Genomic DNA, 16,163 nt, shown 5'->3' on the forward strand with positions numbered 1-16,163 from the left:
CTAAAGACTATATCCTTACTTCTGAATATAATTATTTTGGGACATTTACAAAGAAAAAATAAATGGAACGCAATTAATGAATGAGCAAAGACAACTTAATAATATGTCTAACTAAAATGTATATTTTAAAATGTTTAAGCAAAATAAATGAAAATCTGGTCACTATAGTTATCAAAATAGAAGTTGCAAATATCAATTCAACTGTAAGCTTCTCCACCCTGAAATATGGAAGTTAGGGTCCCTACTCCTAGTCCTGGGTTGTAAGGCCCCTTGAAACAGCATCAGCATGTTCAGCTTCCTCAGAAATGTTTTATTTGGCAGTTGTTCAAACTTAACTTTCTAGGCGGAACTTTTGAAATGTCCTGCAGATGTTAACTGCTCCTTGCCCAGGCAATTTTCATGAAAATAGCCAGGGTCCCCAACATAGCCAAGTTATAGGTCATACATAGAATGTTACAGAACGTTCCCCATTATTTACGACAGCACTCAAAACAGAAATTAGCGCAGTTCGATAAATTAATCAGCCCATATGACTACTGCAATCAACAACACTGAACATGACAAAAACAATCTTTGGTAGGAGTCAGATGAAAGGAACTAGTGCTGCTCTCTCACTTTCTCCATTTCAACCCTGAGTTAACCTATTAAGAACCAGAACTTGTCAATTTGAAAAACTTAACTGATTGAAGGTAAAAGACTAGTTCCTCGCTCTCCCCTCTACCCACATCGCAGACCAAGAGCTCTGACCATCGACACAACACATTGTGCCACAATCCACCATTACTTCAACAATTTTAATCTGAAAACTCATTACAATAAGGGGCCCATCTCACCTTACACACTTCAGCCACACCAGATGGTAGTGTATTAGAGTCAGTATAAAGCAGTGCTGCAGTATGCAATTTGTTAGTCACAACTATTGGACAGATGACTAGTATTGAAAGAGCTGCACATTTTACTTAGAATTTTCCAGAATGACTGAACTGGTTATAAATTACCATGAGTATTTCACTAGTGAAATGTTCTGTCCACAAGACCCTAGACAAGAGTGCTGCCCCACTTGCATAGATTGCTTGTAACTCAGAAATGTTTAGGTGCCAAAATCTTCCAACATCAAAAATAGAAATTCAGTTGACAAAGGGGCCTGAAATAGTTAAAATAATGTTAGGAAAATAAAGATTCTCCTACTGGAGTGTCAAACTGATGTTTAGGTATGAATTATCTTTTGCAATGGACATCAGAACTACTTACAAAATTAAAACCTGAAATATATGATATACTTACACCACAGTTGAAGAAAAGATCTAGATTGTATAAAGGCACAAATTATAGCATTTATTGTGCTAACCTCAGAGTTTCTGTTTATACAGCAGGACAAGGGTTAATGCAAGCACTCACTGACTATAAAATCATAGTCCGGAAAAGCAAGCCAAAAGACTGCACTTTTAAATCTCAAATCCTTTCTGAAAAATCTACAGGAACTTTTATATATTTATGACAAATTGAGAAATTCAGCAATAGTATTCACCTTCACTTGTGCATGTGCCCAACGCACTACCAGTTTCTTAGAGAGGGCAAGTTTGCCATTTAAGCACTGAATGGCTCGCTCGGCTTCCTAGAAAAATAAAACAAGGGGGAAATTAAGTTAATAGTGTTTGAATAGGCAACATATGCTTCTTAAAAAACCTCAACACTGATGTGCAGTTATCTGAATAACTCATTAAGTTTGGTAGTTGCCAGACTTGAGTCAGTTTGTGCTACTCCAGTCTCTTTAATATGAAGGTGACGCTTCAGGTTCCACTCAAGATTTGAATACATAACCTAGGCTGGAACTTTGGTGCATTACTAAAGGAGTGTTGCACTGTTAAAGATGCAGTCTTTCAGATGACATGTTAAAATGAAGCCCTGTTTACCCTCTCAAGTAGATACAAAAAGAGCCAAACAGCACTATCTGAAGAGCAGCACAGGAGTACTCGTAATTAATACTTATCTATGAATCACCACCTAAAACAGGTCATCAATTTCAGTGATGTTTGGAGGGCCTTGCTGTGTGTAAATTGGCTGCCCTGTTTACTACATTACAATTATCACTACAATTCAAAAACACTTTTTAAAATTCTTTCATGGGGTGTGTGTTGCTGGCGAGGCCAGCATTTTTTGCCTATCCCTAACTGCCCTTGAACTAAGTGGCTTGCTAGGCCATTTCAGAGGGTATTTAAGAGTCAACCACATTACTGTGGGTCTGGAGTCACACTGTCATAAAAATCCACCTGGTTCACTAAGGCCTTTCGGATGGGTTTTTACAGCAATCACAAATTACTGGGACTAGCTTTCTAATTCCAGGTTTGTTAATTGAATTGAAATTCCACCAGCTGCTGCGGTGGGATTTGAACCCATGCCCCCAGAGCAATAGCCTCTGGCCTCTGGATTGCTCGTCCGATCACGTTACCGCTACTCCATTGTATCCCCGTTATTCACTGGCAGTTTGAAAGAAGCTATATGGGTGAAAAAGATTTTTCTTTCTAGTGATGAAACTACATAAAAACATTGGGAGGGCTGACAGAAATTATGTAGCTCCGTACAGACCTGAAATTTTATCAATACTCTGCGAGAAGGTCTTTTAAAAATTCACCCAGGAAATGTTTTGACAGAGATGGTTTCAGAAAGAAAAATGATTCAAACATAATAAGAAAAATGCCATAGCACTATAAGCTTAAAACCAAGTACAATTTATTGAGGGCTATACCTTTTAGCTTGTCCAAGAACTAGCATATCTCAATATTTCAATCATAATGATAGCCATTAAATAATCACTTAGAACATCCAACTGGAGGTCAAACTATTGTAAACTAAACAAACAGCTAAGTTTAGGCACTGAAAACAAAATTACTTAAGCAATGCTCTATGTGCCAGCACCATTCCTTGACCACTTGCCTGCACTGTATGATGAAATACATTCTAATCAAGGTTTAAGTTTATGTTAACTCAATTTGGACAGGTGACAACCTCCAGAAACCTTGGATGGCCATTTACAGAGTGCCTTTCAATGCAGTAACAATTGCAAGTATAGAGATAGCCCAACTGTTTGATTGTATAAAACACTCTAGTTATGAGCTGCAACAGAACCTGGCGACTCAGACATTTACAAGCCACTTGAAGTTCAATCATCGTTTAGGATGTCATCTTAACCCCTTAATTGTTACAGCTTGGATACACGCCAGGCCAGATATACAACATTCCAGCTCAGCTGCTATTTCATATTAAGCATATTCTGAATGGTGCATTGGACAGTGTTAAAATGAGACTCTAAAATCTAGTTTACAAGGGATGGCATATGCCAACTACATTTGAAAACTGTACATTATCTATCCAGTTAGTTTCGTGTAGAGATATTACCGGATTTCAGACCACCCCAGAGTAAAATAACAAGTGCTGTTCATACCATTCAGCCTATGGTAAGCAGAACGTGTGTCAGGGCTTGGGTCAGTACTGCAAGTTTCTCAAACTCCCAAATCTTGTCATCTTGGGAATCAATGGTGCTGCTTGATGCAGTGAAGTTGAGAATAGTTAAGAAGTAGGCTTTAGGCATCATCATATAATAAATCCAATATAAATAATCCTTAGTCGACTGCCAGCGCTAAACTTCTTATTCTGCCAGGATGCCATTTTCAGTGGTTAAAATGGTGAAGCTGCAGATAGGGCATTTTTAAAATGAGAAGTATTGGAAAAAAGAGACAATGTGAAAGAACTAAGTCCCAGGATTTTCATGGCCTAGAGCTCATGGTGCAAGCAGCTAGTAAGTCCACAAAATTAAAAATTGAAGAACTTGTCAATACATTAGTGGTAACAGGAAATTCATATAGGAACGTTAAGCGGCACAGCTTACCACAAAAAGTAAGGGGATGGTAGACATAATAAGCAAATTAATTGCCTCTGTTTTTACAAAGGAAGTAGATAGAGAATTTCAAACAGTTGGTGGCTATTATTTAAAAAAAAGATATCATAATGTCACCTAAACCTAAGCTAGACAAATCACCAGGATCTGCTGCATTACATTTGTTCATTGAGAAATAATCAAGAAATAACAGAGGCTGACTATAATTTTCCAAGATACTTAGGAGTGGCTAAATTGTGCCAGAGCTCTTAAAAAAATGGAGATAAGCCAGGAAATTATAGCCCAGTTAGTCTCACATTAGTTAATGGTAAATTACTCATCTATATACATTACAAAGCTCACAAAGAAACTGCAGCCAATAAGCACAGATGGCCAAAAAGCCGGTTGTACTTGATCAATCTTAGAGTTAGTTGAAGAAATAATAGCGGATAGAAAAATGAAAATGTAGTGAATGTTGTAGAATATATGATTGATATAGATTTTCAAAAAGCATTTGTAAGAGTACAATGTAAGAGATGAAAAGTAAAGATAAAGACACGTAGAATTAAAGAGAAAGTTTTTGGAGGGTAGAAGTAAAAGCTTCTGTCTTGGTGGTGGTCTTATTTACTGTATACATAAATGAGCTGTTCTTGGGCAGGACAGATCAATATCAAGATTTGCTAATGACACCAACTTGCTTTGTAGGCGACATTAATCTCCACCCACATATCTGTGCCATCATTAAGATCCACCTATTTCCATCTCTGTAACATCACCCAACTCACCTCATCTCCTTCATCTGCAGCTGAAAACTTCTTTCACACCTTTATTACCTCTAGACGTGACTATTCCAACACACTGCTGGCTGGCCTCTCATTTCCTACCTTTCATAAACCTGAGCTCATCCAAAACTCTGCTGCCCACGTCCTATTCATCATCACCCTATGCTTGCTGACCTAGATTGGATCCCACTAAGCAACATTTTAATTTTAATATCTCTGTAATTTCCTCCAGCCCCACAGCCTTCAAAGGTATCTGCACTCTTCCAATTCTGGCCTCTTGATTGTCTCTGATTTTAATCGCTCCATAATTAGCCACACTATCAGCTGCCAAAAGCTCTAATCGCTGGAATATTTTCCCTAAACCTCTTTGCCTCCCTATGTGTTTTTCCTCTAAAAGCCTACATTTCTAACTATTTTTGTAATCTGCCCTATGATCTCACGTGGCTGTCAAATTTTAACATTCCTGTAAAGTGCCTTGGGACGTTTTACGTTGCCAAAGGTGCTATACAAATGCAAGCTGTTATTGTTACAGGTTGTAAAAGTCTGTGGAAGGACATAGCCAGGTTAGTAGACTATAGAAACAGTCAGAGATTGGGTAGCTGCTGTTCAACGTAGAAAAATGTGAAGTGATAGATTTGGGAAATAACAGGAAAAGGAAACACATGCCTCAAAAATGTAAGATGTTAAATGAAGCAGAAAAATCTTATTGTGCAGATATACAGGTTCTTAAAAAGATGAAGGACAAGTACAAAGGGCCATAAAAATAGATGAATGGAACCTTGTTGTGTCTAGAAGTACAGAATGCAAAAAGGAGGTAATATTGGAATTGTACAGGGCCATAAATAGACTGTACTTGGCATTACTATGTAGCTTTGAGTACCCTCAAAAAGAAAGGATATAAATATAATAGAAAAGGTGCACTAAAGCTTCACCAGGATATTATGAAGGACACAAAGGTAGAATTAGGAAGAGAAACTTGAGAAGTTTGCAGCTTTAGTAAAAAAGCCCAGAGTTAAAGTGTCACCCAATAAATGGCTTCAGAATTATGTAAGGTTAAGATACAAGGTAAATATCAATAGATTATTTCTACAGGGCACCAACAGTTAACAAGCGGGCAAAAATTCAGGGCAATCACAAAACGTATTCGAAGTGAGGTATTTCTTTCCTTAAGACGGTGGTTACAATGTAGAATGCTCTGCCACAGACCATTGGTAAACAAAGTTCATAAATTCTTTGAAAAACAGGAATGAAATAATTGCTTGAAAAAGAATATTGGAAGAGTGTGGAGAGCAAGGAGGTACATGGATGACACTGGTAACCACAAACTTGGAAGCAATTGGCCTATCCTGGGTCATGATATTCTATGATTCTTTGCAAATAAGGTAACATATAAATACAATTAAACAAATATCATGTTAAATATTTTAATTGCTTGTTGGCCTCAAGGGGGGTCTGGGGTAACCAACACAGATAATTCCAGGAATGAGGAATCTAAGTTCTAGGCAGAATTAAGTTCAGCTTGTTTTCTTTAGAAAAGGGTCTTCAGAATGACTGAATTTTAATTTTCAGAATTCTGAAAGAGATTGAGAAAGGTAATCTAGGATTGTGTTTTAAATACTAAAGACACAGTTAAATCTCTGCAGAAACGTGGGGCGGTCACCATGAAGAATATTTTCATACAAAAGTTGCTAGTAAAAAGCTGCTGCAATAGGTTACCCAGGAAGGCCACTGAGACAAATAAAATAAAATTGGGTCAAAAGGTATCTAAAGGTATTGCTGAATATGGATCAAAGGTTGTGACAATAAGATAGATTGGACACAATGGAAAAACATAGATTTGTGGGGCTGATTTGATGCCAAAGATAGTATGATTTATCTGGTGACAGACTGTCCACCAATATTCATTACAAGCCTACCGACTCCCACAGCTACCTCGACTACAGCTCCTCACACCCCACTTCCTGTAAGGACTCCATCTCACTCTCTCAGTTCCTTCGCCTCCGTCGCATCTGTTCCGATGATGCTACCTTCAAAAACAGTTCCTCTGACATGTCCTCCTTCTTCCTTAATCGAGGTTTCCCACCCACGGTGGTTGACAGGGTCTCAACTGTGTCTTGCCCATCTCCCATGCATCTGCCCTCACGCCCTCCTCTCCCTCCCAAAAACATGATAGGATCCCCCTTGTCCTCATATTTCACCCCACCAGCCTCCGCATTCAAAACATGATCCTCTGCCATTTCCGCCAACTCCAGCATGCCGCCCCCACCCCCCCCCCCGTCGACATTCCGTAGAGACCGCTCCCTCCGGGACACCCTGGTCCACTCCTCCATCACCCCCTACACCACAACGCCCTCCCACTGCACCTTCCCATGCAACCGCAGAAGGTGCAACACCTGCCCCTTTACTTCCCCCCTCCTCACCGTCCAAGGGCCCAAACACACCTTTCAAGTGAAGCAGCATTTCACTTGCACTTATCTTAATTTAGTCTATCGCATTCGTTGCTCCCAATGCAGTCTCCTCTACATTGGAGAGACCAAATGCAGACTGGGTGACCATTTTGCGGAACACCTGCAGTCTGTCCGCAAGCATGACCCAGACCTCCGTCGCTTGCCATTTCAACACTCCACCCTGCTCTCATGCCCACATGTCTGTCCTTGGCCTGCTGCAATGTTCCAGTGAAGCTCAATGCAAACTGGGGGAACAGCACCTCATCTTCCAACTAGGCACTTTACAGCCTGCCGGACTTAACATTGAGTTCAACAACTTCAGATCATGAACTCTCTCCTCCATCCCCACCCCCTTTTCGATCCCCTTTTTCTAATTATTTATATTTTTAAAATATATTTTTCTTTTCCCACCTATTTCCATTATTTTTAAATGTATTCCCATCCATTGTTTCATCTCCACCTTTTAGCCTATTTCGATCCCTTCCCCCCACCCATAACACCATAAGACATAAGGGCAGAAATTAGGCTATTCGGCCCATCGAGTCTGCTCCGCCATTCAATCATGGCTGATAAGTTTCTCAACCCCATTCTCCCGCCTTCTCCCCATAACCTTTGATCCCCTTACCAATCAAGAACCTATCTATCTCCGTCTTAAATACACTCAATGACATGGCCTCCACAACTTTCTGTGGCAATGAATTCCATAGATTCACCACTGTCTGGCTAAAGAGGTTTCTCCTCATCTCTGTTCAAAAAAGTCTTATCTTTACTCTGAAGCTGTGCCTTCAGGTCCTAGTCTCTCCTACTAATGGAAACCTCTTCCCCACGTCCACTCTATCCAGGCCTTTCAGTATTCTGTAAGTTTCAATCAGATCCCCCCTCATCCTTCTAAACTCCATCGAGTATAGTCCCAGAGTCCTCAAACGTTCCTCATATGTTAAGCCTTTCACTCCTGGGATTGTTCTCGTGAACCTCCTCTGGACCCTCTCCAGGGCCAGAAGATCCTTCCTGAGATACGGGGCCCAAAATTGCTCACAATATTCTAAATGTGGTCTGACCAGAGCCTTATAAAGCCTCAGCAGCACATTCCTGCTTTTATATTCTAGTCCTCTTGAAATAAATGCCAACATTGCATTTACTTTCCTAACTACCGACTCAACCTGCAAGTTAACCGTAAGAGAATCCTAGACTAGGACTCCCAAGTCCCTTTGCACTCCAGATTTCTGAATTCTCTCCCCATTTAGAAAATAGTCTATGCCTCTATTCTTCCTATCAAAGTATATGACCTCACACTTGCCCACGTTGTATTCCATCTGCCACTTCTTTGCCCATTCTCCTAACTTGTCCAAATCCTTCTGCAGTCTCCCCACCTCCTCAATACTACCTGTCCCTCCACCTACCTTTGTAGCACCTGCAAACTTAGCCAGGATGCCCTCAGTTCCTTCATTTAGATCATTAATGTATAAAGTGAAAAGTTGTGGTCCCAACACTGACTCCTGCGGAACGCCACTAGTCACCAGCTGCCATCCTGAGAAGGACCCCCTTGTCCCCACTCTCTGCCTCCTGCCAGACAGCCAATCTTCTATCCATGCTAGTACCTTGCCTCTAACACCATGGGCTCTTATCTTACTGAGAAGCCTCCTGTGCGGCACCTTGTCAAAGGCCTTCTGGAAGTCCAAGTAGATAACATCCATTGGCTCTCCTTTGTCTAACCTACTTGTTACCTCCTCAAAGAATTCTAACAGAATTGTCAGGCATGGCCTCCGCTTGATGAAACCATGCTGACTTTGCCCTATTTTACCATGCACTTCCAAGTATTCTGAAATCTCATCCTGAATAATGGACTCTAAAATCTTACCAACGACCGAGGTCAGGCTAATCGGCCTGTAATTTCCCGTCTTTTGCCTCACTCCCTTCCTAAACAGGGGGTTACATTAGCGATTTTCCAGTCCTCTGGGACCCTCCCTGACTCCAGTGATTCCTGAAAGATCACCACTAACACCTCCACTATCTCTTCAGCTATCTCCTTCAGAACCCTGGGGTGTAATCCATCTGGTCCAGGTGATTTATCCACCTTCAGATCTTACAGTTTTCCTAGCACCTTCTCCTTGGTAATGGCCACCATACTCACCTCTGCCCTCCAACTCTCTTGAACTTTGGGGATGTTACTCGTGTCTTCCACCATGAAGACTGACGCAAAGTACCTATTCAGTTCCTCCGCCATTTCTTTGTTCCCCACTACTACTTCTCCAGCGTCATTTTCCAGCGGCCCAATGTCCACTTTTGCCTCTCTCTTATCCTTTATATATCTAAAAAAATTCTTACAATCTTCTTTTATATTACTGGCTAGTTTACCCTCATATTTAATCTTCTCCTTCCTTATTTCTTCTTTAGTTGTCCTCTGTTGGTCTTTGTAGGCTTCCCAATCCCCTGGTTTCCCACTGCTCTTCGCCACATTGTATGTTTTCTCTTTAGCTTTTATGCTGTCCCTGACTTCTCTTGTCAGCCATGGTTGCCTCGTCCTCCCTTTAGTATGCTTCTTCTTCCTAGGGATGAATTTTTGCTGTGTTTCCCAAATTACTCCCAGAAACTCCTACCATTGCTGTTCCACTGTCTTTCCTGCTAGGCTCATCTCCCAGTCAATTCTGGCCAGCTCCTCCCTCACGCCTCTGTAGTTGCCTTTATTCAATTGTAATACCGTTACATCTGATTCCAGCTTTTTCCTCTTAATATGATAGAATTTATCCTGCAATTTATGGTCACTTCCTCCCAAAGGTTCCTTCACCTTAAGCTCCCTTATCAAATCTGCCTCATTACACATCACTAAATCTAGAATTGCCTGTTCCCTAGTGGATTCCACCACAAGCTGCTCCAAAAAGCCATCTCGTAGACATTCCACAAATTCCTTTTCTTGGGATCCACTACCAACCTGATTTTCCCAGTCTACCTGCATATTGAAATCCCCCATGATCACTGTAATCTTGCCTTTCTTACACACCTTTTCTATCTCCTGGTGTATCTTGTGCCCCACATCCTGACTACTGTTCAGAGGCCTGTACATAACTCCCATTATGGTATTTTTTACCTTTGCGGTTCCTCAACTCTACCCACACAGATTCTACATCATCTGACCCTATGTCGTTTCTTGTTATCAATTTAATTTCATTTCTTACTAACAAAACAACCCCACCCCCTCTGCCGACCTGCCTATCTTTTCAATAGGATGTATATCCTTGGATATTTAGCTCCCAGTCCTGATCCCCTTGCAGCCATGTCTGCGTGATGCCCACCACATCATACCTGCCAATTTCAATCTGCGCCACAAGCTCATTTACCTTATTTCGTATACTGCGTGCATTCAGATACAACACCTTTAGTCCTGTATTTCCTGTCCCCTTTCTCATTGTCATCCCTTTATCTGATGCGCTTGAAGTTAGATTCCTAGCCCTTTCCAAATACTCTGTCCTATTTTGTGTTCTGGAGACTTTAATAGCCTCTGCTGGGCTCTCGTTTCTTTTTAGTTTTTTCATAATTTTGTATGAAGTTGAATTCACCCCCACACGCTAACCTGCTGCTTTGTTTCCCATTAGTCATACTCCTTGGAGATTTACCCTTCCCTTCACCCCAACTTTCTAATTTAAAGTCCTGTTGACCACCCTATTTACCCTTTTCACTCCACCCCGACTAGGGCTATCTGTCACTTGCTCGTCCTGCTTTCTACCCTTAAATGTCACCAATAGCACATTTCTTAGCTAATATCATTACCGTCAACACCCCATTTGTCCTTTTGTCTATGACATCTTTGGCAATCTCTTCTTTGCCTCTACCTATTACTGGCCCTCTATCCAGCTCTACCTGTCCCACCCCCCTCAACCAGCTTATATTTTACCTCAGTTCTGAAGAAGAGTCATACAGACTTGAAATGTTAACAGTATCCCTCTTCGCAGATGCTTTCAGACCTGCTGAGTTTCTCCAGCTATTTTTGTTTCAGATTTCCAGCATCCACAGTATTTTGCTTTTACATGTTACCACATTTCTACTTCTCTTTAGCTCTGAGGAGTCATATGGACTTGAAATGTTAACTCTGTCTTTCTCTCCACAGATGTTGTCAGACCCACTGAGTTTTTCCAGCATTTTTTTGTTTTTGTTATAGTATGATTTAACATGTACTGACTGTTGTATATGGCAAGGCAATCCTGCATATTTTCTCTTACAAAATGCTGGGATCCACTCCTGCAACATACACAACCTACCAACGTAACAGAGCTAATAAATCATATCTTTTGCTTTAACATCAACAGGCTTTTGTACCTACTCTTGTTAGAAGCAGGTCCTGAAACTATAAAATTAGTGCAACATAATTAATAAGTCTCACTTTAGCACTATGGTAAATATAAATCAACATTCAAAATGAGGTTGGTGGTTCTTCACAAAGCTGTTTTTGATTTGACGGTTTTCTTTCTTTGTAGGAAAATATTAGCATGTGAGAGGAAGTGAAGTCAGTAGAAAAAAAATACCTGAGGGAGGGCACCTAAGGTCACCAGTTATTAAGGTCTGTACAGTTGACTGGTAAACAGACTGGCTCAGAAGCTTTTTCTCATGTTCATTGCAAAGGTCATCTGGTCTTTATTTTCCTTTGTTGCTACTATGTTCTAATATTTGAAACCGTTTCCAAACCAATGGTTTACAGAATTTCCAAAGGTATATCCCAGTGATTTGTGAAAATAGAAGGGAACTAGCTTCTCTATAAATATTTTATTAATCCCTTCAAGAACTGAATGCAACATGTCTTGCATACATGTTCAAACACACATACTGTGAATTTTATGTTACATTAAATTTAATATCTAATGCTAGAATTAAGTCAAAAATAAAATCCCAACACAAATACTGTCCGAATGTTCAGTGAGGTTTGAAAGAAATGAGTAGGTAGCTTGTAGAGTGTTATTAAAAAAGGAAAACAGCATAAATGTTGCCACTGGCTGCAACACACCCCAAAAAGGAATCTCCACTCACAATGTTCCAAGGGTGTGATATAAATATGAAGTCATTATGAAGACAAAGTGCTTGCTGTAGCCTTAGATAATAATTGACTAATTAAATTTTAACATTTAATTATCGAGATTTTGTACATTTGTTTATAAATTACCCCCCTTGGATTGATATAGAAATGCTACTGAAGCAGGGACTGTGTATATGGAAGACCATAAGTATCTGGAATTCGCTGCCAGAGGAGGTGGTGGAAGCAGGTACGATAGTGGGGTTTAAGAGGCAGCTTGACAAATACACGAATAGGATGGGAATAGAGGGATACTGACCCCAGAAGTGCAAAATGTTTTAGCTGACAGGCAATACGAACAGCACAGGCTTGGAGGGCCGAAGGGCCTGTTCCTGTGCTGTACTTTTCTTTTCATAATGGCCATCTTGCTGGTCATTGTAATTTAAGCAAATGATTACGGGGCTTTGGCACGTGTCACAACTTACAAGGTGTGACCTACTTAATCAACTACCCAATGTCCCAAGCTTTTTTTGACTTAATTAAGTTTTCAGGCTGAGGGATGATTGACAAAGTTGTTGTAGGCAAATTGTTCTAATACTTGGGGATTAAATTAAAAAGCCTTGATTGATCTGAATCTTTAGTGGCCCAAAAGCACTAGTACCTTTGGAAAAATACCTACCTCTTTTGTCTCAAAGTTGACAAAGCAGTAGCCCCTAGGTTGCCCCTCAAGTGGGCCCGATTTGTGAAACAGAAAGTCAAATTGCTTGACTTTTCCAAACTTCTGGAGTAGCTTTAGAAGGTTATATCTGTAAAACAGGGGGAAACAGTTGTTAATATGAATGCGATGATAGTTGCTTCAGAATTGAATATCACTATCAAAGAAACCTGTACATCTAGACATAATTCTAATAAACTTTATGTGTAGCCTAAATTGTAAATTCAAATAGGTGGTTTACTGAAGGCTCTATTTAAGGCCTTGCTTCTATCCTAAGCTGGAACATTTTGTTAAACTCAGTTAACACTAAAGTACAGGAACCTCTTACGTGTAATGGATCAGTATACCATGTCTTTTATCTGCTGAATACACAAGTTTGATTCTGACAATTGTGCAATGAACATCAGAGCAGGCAGAATAAGTACTATATGGGGAGTGTCACAGGAGGGTAAGGTTAGTAACAGGAAAGCAAATGTGCAAAGGGTTGGGGAAAAGTCATTTTTATTTATCCTAACCAAAAGGGTAGAGAAAGGGAATATATAACGATAGCATGACAGGGGAAAAATATTTGTTTTTGGGAATAAATTAACTTGTTCGTGCAAGCAGGTTGTTAATAAAATGACTAACAAATGCCCTCACAAGTAATCTCTTCCTGCCTTTTTCCTTTCCCTTCAATTAAAAAGTGGAGCCTTTTTTTGCCAAGACTTTAAAAAGTTCTGGTTTTTGAGCAGCAATAAGTTTGGAATTCTGCACATTTCAACTCAAAGCCATTTTCAACTCACTTCCTTTGACTAACCCCTCCCGCCAAACAAAATAAAAATATATAGTTTATACAATGCAAACAAAACAGGTAATTGTTGCTGCTTTCGGGAAAAACGTTTCTGGTGAACCTTGGAAAAGAAAGTTTTCCAATAAGCATTTATTGTGCAGAGTACCATGGCAACAGCAGTGCACAAAAGCTGACAGCCTCCCTTCCATTGTAAAATTTGCATTATCAATTTGACAGAAAGAAACAAGGTCCACTGCAATCGAATAAAACCAATCCAATGACATGCAGTGTCCAAATCTTTCTGGGAGAATAAGTTAAAAATTATTTTTTTGAGTACAGCTATTTAGGTCCAAACTTCTGTTTCGAGGACATGGTCAACAGCAGCAATGGATTAAACAGCTGTAAACATGGCTTGTCAATCAAACAAGCCATTTCCACCCAATTCACTGCCAGGTTTCAAAAAACATTTATCAGAGCCTCTAATTTTAAGGAGCTATTGTAGTAAATGTGGCCCCCTTTCATACTACCATTAGACGGTAACTTTCTATAACTTTTTAGTATCACAATGGTAAAGCCTTAACTGAAAGCTGGTAGTGAGAAAAAAAAAGGATCAGCCAAACATCTAATTTAATGACTCCCACCAGTTAATTTCTACAACTTAATATTACATTTTACTTTGGTTGGCCTGACCTTACTGATAAACATACATGGCAAATTTCAATTGAAATAACCTTATTTTAGAGGTTTTACCTCCATTCTTAGCGTACAAAGTTTAGTTTAGTTTAGAATCAAACCATACTAATTTGACTGAAACAATCTAACCGTGCTGTTAATTCGGACGCAGTAGCTTTGGTGGGTACATTAGCAGCTTCCCTTATTTTCCCTCTAGCAGTGACCTTCATGTACAGAGGTGCTCACCTTCCCAGTCACCACCCACTGAGATTGGACAAATGTATAGTTTTCCCAAAAGGAGTTCAACGGCTTTAAAAAGTTGCAAAGAATGCACAACAAAGCACTGTACAGATATAGATGTCAAGAATTTACAGTGGCAGGCCAAATTTTAATTCCATTGATTTATGGTTCGTGTGATTATTTTATATAAACAAATGCAGAAAAATTACATGCACAGCAGAAATCAGAAGCTGGGGGAGGAGTTAGGCTGAAAGAAAAGAGATCAGATTTTGAGACAGAGACAGGCATTTAAAAAACCAGTGGGGAATCAAATACAAGAAAGGTGTGGAGGTGAAGCAGATTTAAAAACACCAAGTAGGGAGTAGACAAATGTTCCTAATATACAACAGATTGTGAGATAGAATTCTTACAGATATAATAGTACACATGAAAAAATATAGGAGCGAGAGGTAAATAAAGGACAGCTAAATTATTGGTCAGAGTAGAGACACATTTTCAGGAGTGATGGCAATATAGAAAGATATCATTGATACAGATTCAGGTAAACAAAAAGACAAGGGCAAAAAAGGTTACATGAACAAATCAAGGAACTGAAAGAAATCGGGAGAGGAGGTTTGAGGGCGAGATAGATCAATAATGAAATAAAGGGGGAAACACAAAGTTCAGGGTACACAGAGGAAACACTGATCTGGGACACATAGCAATCACAAGAGCACTACAGGACATCTGTTCGTCTGTTATTGCCCGACTATTCCACTGGCCTGGAGTCTACATCATCATCTAGCAATTTGAAATTCCTGTGGGAATCACATGATCATTGCCATTCCTTTCCCAGGCAATGCTGATCTTTTAGCAATCTGACTGGTCCATGGGATGCAGAATTCTTTTTCCTCCTCCCCCCCCCCACTCCCACCCAAGTCCTTAACCTTGCTAGCCCTGCACTGCATGTCCTTCTTGGGGATGTTGAGGCATTGGGCTTTCCTACTTGGACATAATATTTGAAAAAGTACAAGGATGTGAGCCACAACTTGAGATCTATATTCCTATCTTCCTTTAGTTTCCCCACAGGGTTTCTGTATGGAGTTCAGAAGAACTATTTTCAAAAATGACACGTCTAGCATTTAATGGAGAGGGAGCTGTCCTAAAGTTTACATGCACACATGGAATAGAGCCTGTTGGAGCAGATGTTTATAAAACTTTCACATTTAAAAAATATTATGGAGCAGTCGCAAGTTAAGAACATAAGATACAGGTACAGGAGTCAACCACACAGCCCCTCAAGCCTGCTCCTTCATTCAATATGACAATGGCTGATCTACCTGAACTTATTTCCTGCCCCCCCTTTCCCATATCCCTGAGATCAAAAATCTATCAAACTCAGTCAACGATGGAGTATCCACAACCCTATGGAGTAGAGAATTCCAAAAATTCACAAACCTCTGAGTGAAGAAATTTCTCATCTCAGTCCTAAATGATCGGCCCCTTATCCTGAGATTATGCCTATGTTCTAGAATACCCAGACAGTGGAAAAAACCTCTCAATGTCTACCCTGTCAGAATCAGGTATATTTCAAAGGGATCACCTCTCACTCTTCTAAACTCCAAAGAATATAGGCCAAATTTACACAGGCTCTCATCATAGGACAGTCCTCTCATTCCAGCACCC

At 40.0% G+C, this 16,163-nt stretch overlaps 1 protein-coding gene across 1 annotated transcript in view; it reads right to left on the reverse strand.

Moving 5' to 3' along the window:
* The window catches only part of rbm18 (RNA binding motif protein 18), a 31,750-nt gene that overhangs the window by 6,311 nt on the left and 9,276 nt on the right, over window positions 1–16,163 (reverse strand). The window contains exons 2-3 of the mRNA XM_041194303.1: window positions 12,782–12,908; window positions 1,529–1,615 (exon numbers count right to left, since the gene is read on the reverse strand). Of these exons, the coding sequence (XP_041050237.1) occupies window positions 1,529–1,615; window positions 12,782–12,908 (214 nt within the window). The remainder of the gene's footprint in view (window positions 1–1,528; window positions 1,616–12,781; window positions 12,909–16,163) is intronic.

This window comes from Carcharodon carcharias, chromosome 8 (assembly GCF_017639515.1).
Source record: "Carcharodon carcharias isolate sCarCar2 chromosome 8, sCarCar2.pri, whole genome shotgun sequence".
NCBI classification, from domain to species: Eukaryota; Metazoa; Chordata; class Chondrichthyes; order Lamniformes; family Lamnidae; genus Carcharodon; species Carcharodon carcharias.